Source organism: Pogona vitticeps, chromosome 1 (genome assembly GCF_051106095.1).
Source record: "Pogona vitticeps strain Pit_001003342236 chromosome 1, PviZW2.1, whole genome shotgun sequence".
Taxonomy (NCBI): Eukaryota; Metazoa; Chordata; class Lepidosauria; order Squamata; family Agamidae; genus Pogona; species Pogona vitticeps.
This window is the reverse complement of record NC_135783.1, coordinates 146,557,616-146,570,946: the sequence shown is the minus strand read 5'-3', so window position 1 is coordinate 146,570,946 and position 13,331 is coordinate 146,557,616. Positions and strand designations below refer to the sequence as shown.

At 45.3% G+C, this 13,331-nt stretch overlaps 1 protein-coding gene across 4 annotated transcripts in view; it reads right to left on the bottom strand.

Annotated features, from left to right (window-relative positions):
- SLC23A1 (solute carrier family 23 member 1) overlaps nucleotides 1–7,703 on the bottom strand; it is a 38,973-nt gene extending 31,270 nt beyond the window's left edge. For 2 of the 4 annotated variants that reach the window (XM_020787999.3, XM_073002709.2), the window contains exons 1-2: nucleotides 1,321–7,703; nucleotides 400–457 (exon numbers count right to left, since the gene is read on the bottom strand). In XM_020787999.3, coding sequence (XP_020643658.3) covers nucleotides 400–435 — 36 coding nt within the window. In that variant the 5' untranslated portion in view covers nucleotides 436–457; nucleotides 1,321–7,703. Of the gene's footprint in view, nucleotides 1–399; nucleotides 1,155–1,320 lie in introns of those variants that run through there. The other 2 variants (XM_073002687.2, XM_073002703.2) reach the window with 1 other exon arrangement.
- Nucleotides 7,704–13,331: the final 5,628 nt, after the last annotated feature.

The following is a 13,331-nucleotide window of genomic DNA, read 5'->3' as shown; positions in this document are numbered from 1 at the left end:
GACTCTCCCGGAAGAAGGGGATGGTAAACCACTTCTGAGTACTCTCTACCTAGAAAACCCTGTAAAGGGTTGCCATGGGCCAGAATTGCCTTGGCCACACATGATGAACAGACATGGAGAAGAACAGATGGGAAAATCATCAATTTCTGAAAAATCATAAATGCTTGGAACATCAAGAGGTCATTCCGTGCCTCGTGCACAGCCCGCATCTGCTTGGATCTGGCACTTGTGGTTCACAAAGATCAAAAGCTGGCATCCTTCCGCCGCTCCGTTCTCTGGTCCAGCCCTCTCCTTCCCCTGAGCACCAGCAGAGAGAGACTGCTGCTCATTTTTTGCTCTCAAAAACACTTAAAATATCCAAGCAAGAACGACCACACCAATTAGAAATGGTAGACTTACCTTGAATGGAGAAGGGCCTTCAGAGCAGCCTCTCATGCCTGGGCAAAGCTGGGCCTGGCTTTGTGAAGGAAGAGAAAATGGAACAAGAGGCACACTTATTATCTTGGGAAGGACTTTAGTCCACAAAGATTGTGTGTCAATCTATAACTGGAGCCATGGGCTGCCGGTCGTGAAACAAATTGTATGGCTTTGGAAGTTCACGCATTAAACCCTATTCATGAGGACGTTACGTGGGTAAAACCTATCCTCCTTGTACAGTACCTTCCATAATGACAGCTTTTCATCGCTCTGTGGGATAAACATTATGAGAATAGGGTTATTGTGTAACTGGCAGGACAGCTGATAGTTTACACAAAATTCAACTGGTGATGTATAAAGCAGCTGAGATCCATTATGTGTCAGCCTGTTGGAATCCACAGTTTTGAAAATATCTCAACCAGCATGGTTGTTAATAGATGGCCAATGGGCAAAAATCCAAGTCAACCCACAAGGGGTTGCTTCATATCCACCTCGAGGAATCCTCTTCCACCTATGCAGCTATATTCGCACATGTACTGTTTTCTTCCCTCAGAATTAGGCAGCCAGCCAGTCAGCCTACCCTTCCCTCAATTACACTCTGCAGAGTTATAACTTTTAGACTGATTTCGATCTGCACCGAGCCGGAGGGGGGGGGGCGGAATTTCCAAAGAGGAATGAATGAGATTACACAGCTTTTGAACTAAAAAGAGTGACACTCTTGTCTCAAGTTATTAGAGAGAGAAGGCACGTACTGCAGAATAGGAACAGGTATATTAGTTGCTCTGGCTGTTATACAAGGGAAGAAAAATGTATTTATTCGACTAATTCTAGTTGTTTCAAGCTTGCATATTTTGGAAATGTGCATCATTAGGCCTAAGAGCACATTCAGACATCAGTGCTTACCTCTTTCTTCTTTGTTATTCTCCTCACTTTGGCTTTGGGAGTTTCTTACAAGCCTCTCTTTAGCAAATGGGCCGCTCTTTATGTAATTTTTCCTCCCCAACGCAAAGGTGCTTCTTCTTTCTCAGGCTGTGATTCACGATCCCCTGGTATTATCTTTTGTAAATAACCCCGAGTATGCATGCATACAGCCAGGGCAACACGCGCCACTAAACACACCCATTCCAATACCTTTGCTGCAGGTTGAAAAACTCCTCCCACCCAGAATCAGGGAGGAATCTGGAGACACCTAGTAAAGGAGTGGAGGATCACAAGAGATCCTCCTTCAAAAGAAAGAAAAGGCCTGGGGGTGAAAAGCTGCTGAACGTATGCAAATCCCAATTAAGAATGTTGTGATAAGGGCGAAATAGTGGAAGAGTGGGAGGATGGGTCCCACTAGTTGATGGAAAGGAAGGGCCAAGACGAAGTATGCCTGCGAATGGTTTCTGCTAGGTAGGACTAATGCTTTTAAGGAATGTTGGCTTTTTAAATCGATTTGTAAAAATGGTCTCCTAAATATTTCTGTTGTTATAGCTCATGGCTTCTGGGATTCTTCTTGGCTGAAAAGTGATAAATGAATTAAAGACATAATAAATTAAAAGCCAGCTGTTGTTTTTCAAAGGCAGGCCTTCGTAACACTAGCCTTGTGAAGAGACTACAGGGATGCCCTTGGGTATATAATCCAGTTTCATTTTGTTCTAGACAAAAATCAAGCCACCTTTCTCAATGCCGAAACAAAATCCGGTGAGCAGGACTGAAGTGAATGCTATTTGGGATCATGTGCGGCCCTTGCCACTTTGGCTAACGATGGCCAGGACAGCAGGTCCGTACCTCCAGACAACTGCATCATAGAGATTCGTTAGATAATTGCAGGAACCCTTGAGGGCACTGCAGGAACCTTGATGGTTCATGAGATGTACCAATGAGGCCGAGATATCTAGCCCCGTGCCATATAAATGGCAGGATATGACTTCCCAATCTGGCGACTCCGCAACATGCCATGAAGTAGAGGCAAGCTACTGAAAAAATGTGGCTGCCATTCCCCTAGCAATGAAGGTCAAGGTTGCTAGATCAGCAGCTTCCCATTTCCTAAGATTTTCAGAACTGCAACCTGGGACCATAGGATGGTAAGACCTTCTGGCACAATGCAAAACAACCTCTCCCTGTGTATATGCACATCAGAGAGTGAGACCTTGTGGATTTCCCTCTCTGTGAAGGCTGTATACACAAAACATCAACAATCACATCTGCACTGACCCAGTGTGCCAGTTGGGAATGGAAAGAAGATGAGCACCTAGGGGTTAAAGCCACCATATATAATAAAACCAAGCAATCTTTTCTTTCAGCCCTACTCGCGCTGAGATTTGTTTTCTCTCTGCCTGGCAATCCTGGGCAGGCTAACCATCCCCCAAGAGTTCTGCCAGTATCCTGAGACCTGATATTCCTAATTAGGAACAAGTAGGGTTTGATAGCTCAGTGGTTTAGGTATCTGGCTGCAATTTCAATTCCCCATTGTGCCTGCTGTGAGTAGAGCCAGCCAGTGAGGCCTTGGGCAAGCTGCACATGCCCAGGGCACCCCCAGAAGAAGGGAAAGATAAACCACTTCTGAATATGATCTGTCTACAAAACCAAGACAGAAAACGGTTGCTATAAATCAGAATTGACGTGACAGCACATTGTTGTTGTTAGAGTTTGACAGTTGGAAGAGACTCCTTTGAGCAGTACGAATTGGATCTCCCTATGGTTTCTCACTCTTTACATTTCTGTTCTGTAAACTCCCAGAGACATTCTACAGATCCTGGCTGTCATGACAAATAAAACCCACACATTTCTGTGTATCAATACAGAGGTGCAAAATCCAGATTAATGTACCATATTTTTCTGTGCATAAGACACCTCCATATATAAGACACACACACCCCACTTTTCTAACACCAAATTTCTTTCTTCACAAGAAAGTGGAGGGGGAAGGCAGGGAACAATGCGCTTTGATTCTTGCGAAGAAAGTGAAGGGGGAAAGCAGGAATCATCAAAGCGCTTTGATCCCTGCTTTTCCCCTCCACTTTCTTGTGAGGAAAGTGCTTTTCCCCTCCACTTTCCTCACAAAACGTGGAGGGGGAAAGCAGGAATCAAAGCGCTTTGATCCCTCCCCCCTTACTTCTGTGTATAAGATGACCCTCCATTTTAAATCTAAAGATTTTAAACAAAAGTATCATCTTATACATGGAATAATACGGTACATAGTTTATCTGTGTCTATACCCTAAACATGCACTGGTTTCTAGAATGAAAAACAAAAATCAAGTCACACATGCCACAGGATCTGGGATTCTCTGTAGATTCTAGACTTCCTGTAGGACATGTGATTAACAAGGCAGTCTGGTTCTTTCATCCATTGGCCATGTTGAATCATCACAGTAGCCTTCCTTGCCAAAGGTGGTGTGGGGAAAATGTACGGAGGAGGGGGATCTACCTCCCTCAATGACCCTAACTGCTAGAGTGAGGAAACTATGACCCTATCCCCCCCTTCTCAAATGACCCTAACTGCACATTTTCTCTCTGCTTCAGTTCACCTTTGCTCCTGCCATGCTGTTTAGTCAGGGGCCTGGCCAGGAGGGTCTTTTCCCCAAGACAAATATTGACCCACTTGTGCCCTCCCAGACCTGGGCTGAATGTTGTGTTCACCTTGCTGAGGAAAAGGACAGTTCAGTGTGGGGGGCACCATTATTATCATTCCATTTGTTGCCTGCAGTATTGAGTCCCTCCCTAGGACGTGCACAGAACATGGATGGTCTTCAAGGGCGAGGTTGGTGCGTGAAGTATAATCCAGTTTTGAATGGCCAATTCAGGCTGCTGTAGCTGGCCAGGCAATACAAGTGAATACAAACCATGAACCGGTGTAATGCTAGGAATTCACCTTCCACCTCTCTTTTGCTCTGCAGTTGTTTGGATGGTGCCTTTTGCATGAATCTTTTCCAGTGGTTCTGGGTATACTCCTGCTACTCAGAGCAAGGAGAAAGAAGAATGTTGTGCCACTTTGGTTGTGCATGCCCTTTAACAGGGTCACAAGAGTAATAAATAATAGGGTCAAACAAGTGCAAGGTTGTAGACAAATAGTTCTGTATCAGATTAGTAAAAAAAAAAAAAGAGAGAGAGAGATTAAAATGTACAGTCTAATCCAAACATAAAGAGTTGGACAATCGCATTTTATTTTGCACCATTATCTCATCCCAGACCTTCTTTCTTTATTGCGCAAGTCAAAACTTGCCCTGGTTCACAGACTGTTCCAGCAGGCTATTTTAAAGTAGATTTTGTCTTTTTGTTAATGTCACAGCCAAAATGCAGTGGATATACCACCAAACTTAATCTTTAGCATTGTGAGTGAGTGTGTGGTTTGGTTGGTTTGGTTTTGGGGGTGGTAGATTTATATTAATGAGGGTGAAAGAGGACAGCGCAAAAAAAGGTTTGAAGCTGAACATCAAAAAAACTAAGATCATGGTCACTGGTCCCATCACCTCCTGGCAAATAGAAGGGGAAGATATGGAGGCAGTGACAGATTTTACTTTCTTGAGCTCCCTGATCACTGCAGATGGTGACAGCAGCCACGAATTTAAAAGACGCCTGCTTCTTGGGAGGAAAGGAATGACAAACCTAGACAGCATCTTAAAAAGCAGAGACATCGTCTTGCCAACAAAGGTCCGCATCGTCAAAACTATGTTTTCCTGTAGTGATGTATGGAAGTGAGAGCTGGACCATAAAGAAAGCAGATCGCCGAAGAATTGATGCCTTTGAATTGTGGTGCTGGAGGAGGCTCTTGAGAGTCCCATGGACTGCAAGGAGAACAAACCTATTCATTTTGAAGGAAATCAACCCTGAGTGCTCACTGGAAGGACAGATCCTGAAGCTGAGGCTCCAATACCTTAGCCAAATGAGAAATCTCCCTGGAAAAGACCCTGAGGTTAGGAAAGTGTGAAGGCAGGAGGAGAAGGGGATGACAGAGGACAAGATGGTTGGACAGTGTCACCGAAGCGACCAACATGAACTTGACCCAACTCTGGGAGGCAGTGGAAGGCAGGATGGCATGCTATGCTCTGGTCTGTGGGGTCACAAAGAGTCAGACACGACTAAACGACTAATCAACAACAAAGTTTTATGTTTTGGTCTGGTTGTAGAGAGACAGTGCTCCCTTGTATGGCATGCTGGGTCCTCTCATTAGCAAGGTTAATCAACAGTAGAGATAGGGAGCTGGGCCAGAAATAGGAACATAGAGCAGGAGAATGGAGCATTCACAAGGGACCAGGAGATACAGGAGTGGGGTGCACTTGCTGGCATAGCTTACAGTCATTAAATGCAGGCCTTTTGCCCATTTTCAGTTAGATAAAACTCTGACTCAAAGAATGGAGGCTTTGCCACATGCAGGTCAAAGTCTATTTTAGTAGCTCTTCAGCTAGTGGTTTATTAAGGCTGAAATGAAATTAAGAATTAACTACTTTGCTGTGCTTCAAAGCATGTTTGCTGGTGTGTTATTGAGGAAGAAACATACCCAGTTTGATAACTGGTGCGTGGACCACCTTGAATATACTTAAGGCATTCATAAGCAAAGGTTGGGCCTGCCCATCCCCCATAGGGCTTTCAGCCATTCTGGCCACTCTTCCAAGTTCCAGGCAGTCTCTATGCTAGGGCTCCAAAAAGTAGCTTATGAAATTATTCTACATGGAATCCTGTGGACTTGGCAATGGCTGGTGGTGGTAATTGCTGGATAGCTCAGAAGTGTAGGCATCTGGGTGTGGAGTTAGAGGTTGGAAGTTTGATTCCCTGCTGTGCCTCCTGGACTCGATGATCCATAGGCTTCCTTCCGGCTCTGGAGTTCTAAGATGATCTACAGCTAGACTGTTACCTTACTCTGACCTGTTTCTCTAGAGTGAGGAAACAGGTACCTGCCATTCTTTTCCATTGTGCAAGTTTGTACTGCCACTATGAGGTAATAAGAAGAAAAGCCGTAATGTTTCACCACAATAGTTTACCTTGAGTCATTGCAGAGCTATAATTTTTTTAAGAAGGTGGGAAAAGTTGTGCTGAAAATTTAAAGCTAGTCAGGTTCTCTGTGATGGGCTGAAAAGGACAGGGTATTTAGAATAAATACACACTACTTGATTATGCTCCAGTTGCAAATGTGAATGCATGCATAACAAGAGATGTGTAGTCTCTACACTTGAGCAAGAATACCGGAAACTGGTTCTTGCTCAACTGCCCAGCATGGAGTTGAGCAGGAATCTCTCTTTTCTTTGGATTGATTGTTGACTGCTTGAAAAAAGTGACAAAAGAGGGGGCAGGATGAGCTGCAGATGCTAAGATGTTTGGGGAAAAAAATCTGTGTCACTGGAAGTAGTGCATTAGGTGAGATCCAAAACCCAAACACCAGGTCAGTGTGATGTTATGTGTTGCATAATATATAATGACATTGTTGTTGTTGTTCAGTCATTATCTGTCATAATGAACTAGCACTATGCCAGACTGCAAGAAATAAAAATATTAAAAATAATATCACAGTGGCAGCAGCAAGTGGCTGTAGGAGGCAGCCAGTGAGAGGGCAGATGGGTGCAGGACAGAGCCTCAATGAAACTACAATGGTGCCTCGACTTACAAACTTAGTTGGTTCTGGAACTCTGGTCGTAACTCGAAATGGCCGTAAGTGGAAGCACCATTTCCCATAGGAATGCATTGAAATGCAGTTAATCTATTCCGGCCGAAGGAAAAAAACACCAAAAAAACCACAAAAAACTACTGCGAGACCCATTGGAAACGCAATTAATTCGTTCTGGTCGAAGGAAAAAAAGCAAAGCAAAGCAAACAAACCGTGCAAGATCCTTCGGAAATGCAAAAAAAGCAAAGCAAAAAGCAAACAGGCTCTGCAAGACCCTTCAGAAATGAAAAAAAAAGCAAAGCAAAAAGCAGACACTGCAAGACCCTTTGGAAATGCAAAAAAAGCAAACCAAAAAGCAAACAAACCCTGCAAGACCCATCAGAAATGGGGGGGGGGGAATCCAAAAAGCAAACAAACCTTGCAAGACCTATCAGAAATGCAAACAAACAAACAAAAACTGCAAGACCCATCACAGCATAGAAACATAACCCCCCAAGCCCAAAACCACACTGCAAAACCCACCCAGAACAGTTTTTAAAAAGCAGAAAGCAGCACCTTACCTTACTAGGCAGCCCGAAGCCTCTTCCGATCGCACACTCTCTAACTGCTGGGGCAAAAGAACTACAAAGAAGCAGCGTCTTCGCCATCAACAGTTAGCAATTTGAATTCCCTGAATTTTTCCCCTGCCTTTTTTATTGTAACTTGAAGCTCTGATCACAAGTTGAAGCAAAATTTTGCAGCCAGAGCTGGTCATTGTCACATACAGCACTGATGGTACCTGTCTGTCATGGGTTTGGAGGGAAAGTTCCATCCTATGGGGAGTGGAAGGCGGGACATCAGGGGGAGGAGCTGTACTGTATATATATTTGGAGCTTGTGTGGGGAGAAGAGTTGGAGTCTGTGTGTCAGACTGAGTACAACTGTGTGTCAGTTAGTACATACCTGATAGGTTCAGGTTTCTTTCTAGGTAGCCAGAACTGATAGGTTCAGGGTCTGTGCGTTACCTTAAAGGGTTCTGTGGGAACCAATCTGTTATATGTGTATGTTTGGGGCTATGCCACGTTACAGTATCTTATTTACCTGATCTTTTTATTTACCCTGTTTGTTATTTAAATAAACCTTGTTCTTTTGTTTAGTAAAATCCATTCCTGGTCTGTGTGACTTCTTATAGGGAATGGTTGGTGGCAGCATAATTAAAGTGTGGCATACTCCAGTAGGTCTGGGGTTGTCACATTGATTGGTGTCCAGCGTGTGGGATACGACTGGTCCAGTTGTCCAGTAGTCCAGCAAAGCCTTGGCAAGTGTGCCCAGAGCAAGGGGGGTCTAGTCAGGGACAATCTGAGAGCGCGTAGGTAATCTTCTAGGCTTACCTCACGGGGAGGTACGCTAGTGGAAGAACGTGCCAACTCAGATTGGGGAGACTAGATTAGGGAGCTCTGAGGCAGCCCGTTTTGGCGGGAAAGGGCTGAGGCAAAGCTGTGTGAAGTAACAGTGATCTAGCCTGTCTGCTGAGAGGCCTAGCAGAGGGGGTGAATTCTGCCTGGCAACAGTTGCAAGTTAGTGCTGAAGCAACAGCAGCAATCTATAGAAGGCTGTTCCTGAGGCAAAAGGAAAAAAGTCGTCGTTTTATTTTGAGGCTTGACTTTTGGAGGCAGCCTGTTCTGGGGGGATTATGCCCTTGACTCGAAGCCAAATGGCAGAAATGGGTGAAGTGAGAGAACCACAGGGTTCTGAGGAGGAATTTGGCTCAGTGCAGGATGAGAACACGGGAGAACTGACCCCAGAACTCAGAAAAATGCTCCGAGCCCAACTGCGTGAACTGAGGGTGAGGGAACTGGCGTTTGAAAGGGAAGTGAAACAGAGACTGTTGGAAGTAGACAAAATGGTGTTTGAGCTGAAGAAGATGGAAATAATGAGTAGAAATAGGAATAACAATAATGGTGAAGGGAAGCCCTCAGACATGAAACCACCTAGACCTCAGATTTTGGAGGGAAAACCAAAACCAGATGAGAAAGACTCCAAGTACAGCAGAAAATGTTATTTCTGTCAGGGAAAGGGCCATCTAATCTCAGAGTGTGAGAAATGGAAGCAGCTAAAGGGAAATTTGCCTCATGATTTGAGTGGAACCAAGCCAAAAGCTGTGTTCTGTGTCCAGAAAGAGCAAAGCTCCTTGCCACTGAGGGAGCCTGTTGCCATGGCTACTCAATCTGGAACAGTGACATCTGCTGATCAGGCTGGGGAAAACGGTCCTCTTGTGGAGGTCAAGCGCTGCTTACTAGTGAGGACAGATTCGCAGTTGTTTGAGACCGCAGGGGTGGACGTAGGAATACTTGACCATCAGTATAGGGGGCTAAGGGATACTTGTTCCCAGGTGACCCTGTGCCATCCAGACATTATTCCTAGGAAGTATATAATCCCAAATGAGAGCTTGAAGGTGGCAGGGATTGAGGGGCAGGTGATCTCACTGCCAGTAGCTGAGGTACCTGTGAGCTTTCAAGGCTGGAGGGGAGTGTGGCGGCTAGCGATTTCATCGACTCTGCCAGCAGCCGTGCTCGTGGGAAATGACCTGGCTGAACATGTGAAACGGGTGCTAGTGATTACACGCTCACAAGCTACCACGGGGACAGTTCAGGGGGGTACTGAAGAGCCCGGGGCAGAAGCAGATGAGGGTAGTTCCGAAGCTGTGGTAGAAACCTTAACCACAGACAGCAAATTTGGCCAAGAGCAAAAGGCAGACGCCACTCTCCAAAAGTGTTTTGAAAAGGTGACAGACACCCAGCTAACACCTGAAACCCCAGCGAGATTTCGCGAGAAAAAGGGGATTTTACATAGAGAGACCCTGATGAATATCTCAAAAGGGGGAGATGGGATCAGAAGTCAGCTAGTGGTACCTGAAAAGTATCGCCCCATGATCTTACAAAGGGGGCACTCTGACATGTTTGCTGCGCACTTGGGGGTGAACAAAACACAGCAGAGAATCACACAGAATTTTTACTGGCCTGAAATAGGGAAGCAGATCAAGGAGTTCTGTAAACAATGTGATGTGTGTCAGAGGCAGGGGAATAACCGTGACAGGACCAAAGCGAAGTTGTGCCCTTTGCCTGTGATTGACACTCCGTTCAAATGTATAGGGGTGGATATTGTGGGACCTTTGCCCAAGGCCACAAAGAGGGGGAACCGGTTCATTCTCACCATTGTGGACCATGCCACGAGGTACCCTGAAGCCATTCCCTTGACTAACATCGAAACTAACACAGTGGCAGATGCCTTGGTGGGGTATATGTCCAGGATGGGATTTGCCTCAGAAATAATCACAGATTTGGGCACATCGTTTACATCAAAGCTCATGAAACGGTTATGGCAAATCTGTGGAATTAAACACAAGGAAACCACTGCCTATCACCCCGAAAGTAATGGGTTAACGGAGAAGTTCAATGGGACTCTGATGCGCATGATTAGGGCTTACTTGGCAGAGAATCCAAACAATTGGGACCAGAAGCTGCAATCCCTTTTGTTTGCTTATCGATCAGTGCCACAAGCCAGTACCGGGTTCAGTCCGTTTGAACTTTTGTTTGGGAGAAAAGTGAAAGGTCCACTTGATTTAATCAAACAAAATTGGGAGCAGATCACCCAGGATGACCCACAAGACGTTGTGACATATATAGACTCTTTAATGAATGACCTAAAGAGAAACCTAGAGCTAGCAGCAGAGAACCTGCAAGCTCAGAAGGTCAGACAGAAAACCTGGTATGACCAGAAAGCCAGGGAGAGGCACTTTAACCCAGGGGAGGAAGTGCTTTGGCTTAGGCCCTGCAAAGAGAACAAACTGCAGCTCAAATGGGCAGGACCATATAGGGTCATTTCCAAGATGTCGGACCTGAACTACCTTATAGAGCGGGAGGAACACCAAGCAAGGAGGGTGGTACATGTGAATGCCCTGAAACCCTACTACAGAGGGGAACAAAGGGTTTTATTTGCCATAAAAGCAGCTGAGAGTGAGGAAGCTGAATTACCCTTCTGGGAGGGTAGAGGGGAAGTAAAATACAACCCAGATGAGGTAAAGATCAGTCCTGCACTCACCCAAGACCAGCAGCAAGAACTAAAAGTGCTGCTCACCAAATATCAAAAGGTGTTTTCAAATAAGCCGGGGATAGTGAAGGGAGTGATGCATCGGATCCACACAGGGGATGCACCCCCGCAAGCAGTATCCCCATACCGAGTGACGGGACCCTATAGGGACAAGGTGCGGAAGGAGCTGGACGAGATGCTTAGGGAGAACATAATCGTCCCCTCTTCTAGTCCTTGGTCCTCTCCGATAGTCCTAGTGGACAAGCCTGATGGGAGCATTAGGTTTTGTGTAGATTACCGGAAATTAAACCGCGTAACCACTCCTGATGCCTACCCAATGCCCAGGCTAGACAACCTGATTGAAACCATAGGGGGTTGTCGGTTCATTTCATCGTTAGACCTAGTAAAGGGATACTGGCAATTAAGGATTGATCCCAGGGATCAGGAAAAGACCGCATTTTGCAGCCCTTTCGGTCTATATGAGTTTAGAGTCCTGAGTTTTGGTCTCAGAAATGCACCAGCCACATTCCAAAGGCTGATGGACCAGACCTTAGCAGGGCTCAGTGACTTTACTGTGGCCTACATTGACGATATAGGGATCTTCAGTAATACCTGGGAAGATCACCTGAAACACCTGGAGATAGTGCTGCAGAGGTTAAGTGCAGCAGGGCTAACGGTAAAGGCAAGCAAGTGTCAGCTGGGTAGCCCAGAAATAAAATACTTGGGTCACATAGTAGGGGGAGGAGTGATCAAACCCCTAGAGGCCAAGATAGAAGCCGTTCGTGATTGGCCCAGACCCAACACCAAGAAAAAAGTCAAATCATTTCTTGGGTTGGTGGGCTACTACAGAAAGTTCATCCCGAGGTTTAGCGAGATGGCGGCTCCGCTGACCGATCTGACGCGGAAGAAGACTGATGACCGCATCCCGTGGACCAGCGACTGTGAGGAGGCGTTCTGGAGGTTGAAGGAGGCGCTCATCAATTATCCAGTGCTGCGTGCTCCAGACTTCGACCGGGAGTTCATCATCTACACCGATGCGTCTAACAGCGGGGTAGGAGCAGTTCTTTGCCAGGAGGATGAAAATGGTGACCAGCATCCAGTGTCCTACCTGAGTAGGAAACTCCAGAAAGGTGAGAGACATTTGGCAACCGTGGAAAAGGAGTGCCTGGCCATAGTATACGCGATTCAGAAGGCCAAACCTTACATCTGGGGAAGACATTTTGTTCTGTGCACTGACCACTCACCACTGCAATGGTTAAAGACAATGAAAACCCATAATAGTAAACTTATGAGGTGGGCTTTAAACCTGCAAGATTTTGACTTTGAAGTGAAGGTGGTCAGAGGGTCAATGAACTGTGTTGCTGACGCCTTGTCAAGAAGACCCGACGAGTGAAGACGGCGAGGAAACCATGGACTATGTATATATTTTGGTGACCAAAAGTTAAATGTACCTGTTTATTAAACATGCTTGGTTTGTATTAATAAAGGTAACTTAATGTATTGTAAATGTTAATGTTAAATGCATAAGTGATGTGTGTAACCTAGAGTGTAAGTATGGGATTGTATGTTATTGTATAACTGTTTTTGTGTGTTTTGATCCTGGTTGTTTTTTGGAGAAAAGCACTTTAGCTTTCCCCCTGCCAAACAACTTATAAAGAGGGGAGGTGTCACATACAGCACTGATGGTACCTGTCTGTCATGGGTTTGGAGGGAAAGTTCCATCCTATGGGGAGTGGAAGGCGGGACATCAGGGGGAGGAGCTGTACTGTATATATATTTGGAGCTTGTGTGGGGAGAAGAGTTGGAGTCTGTGTGTCAGACTGAGTACAACTGTGTGTCAGTTAGTACATACCTGATAGGTTCAGGTTTCTTTCTAGGTAGCCAGAACTGATAGGTTCAGGGTCTGTGCGTTACCTTAAAGGGTTCTGTGGGAACCAATCTGTTATATGTGTATGTTTGGGGCTATGCCACGTTACAGTATCTTATTTACCTGATCTTTTTATTTACCCTGTTTGTTATTTAAATAAACCTTGTTCTTTTGTTTAGTAAAATCCATTCCTGGTCTGTGTGACTTCTTATAGGGAATGGTTGGTGGCAGCATAATTAAAGTGTGGCATACTCCAGTAGGTCTGGGGTTGTCACAGTCATAACTCAAAATGGTTGTAAGTTGGGATGTTCATAAGCTGAGGCACCACTGTATTCTAAAAGCCCGTTTAGCCCCCTTCACCAATATACTGTACTGTTTAAAATTGAATTAAATATTTT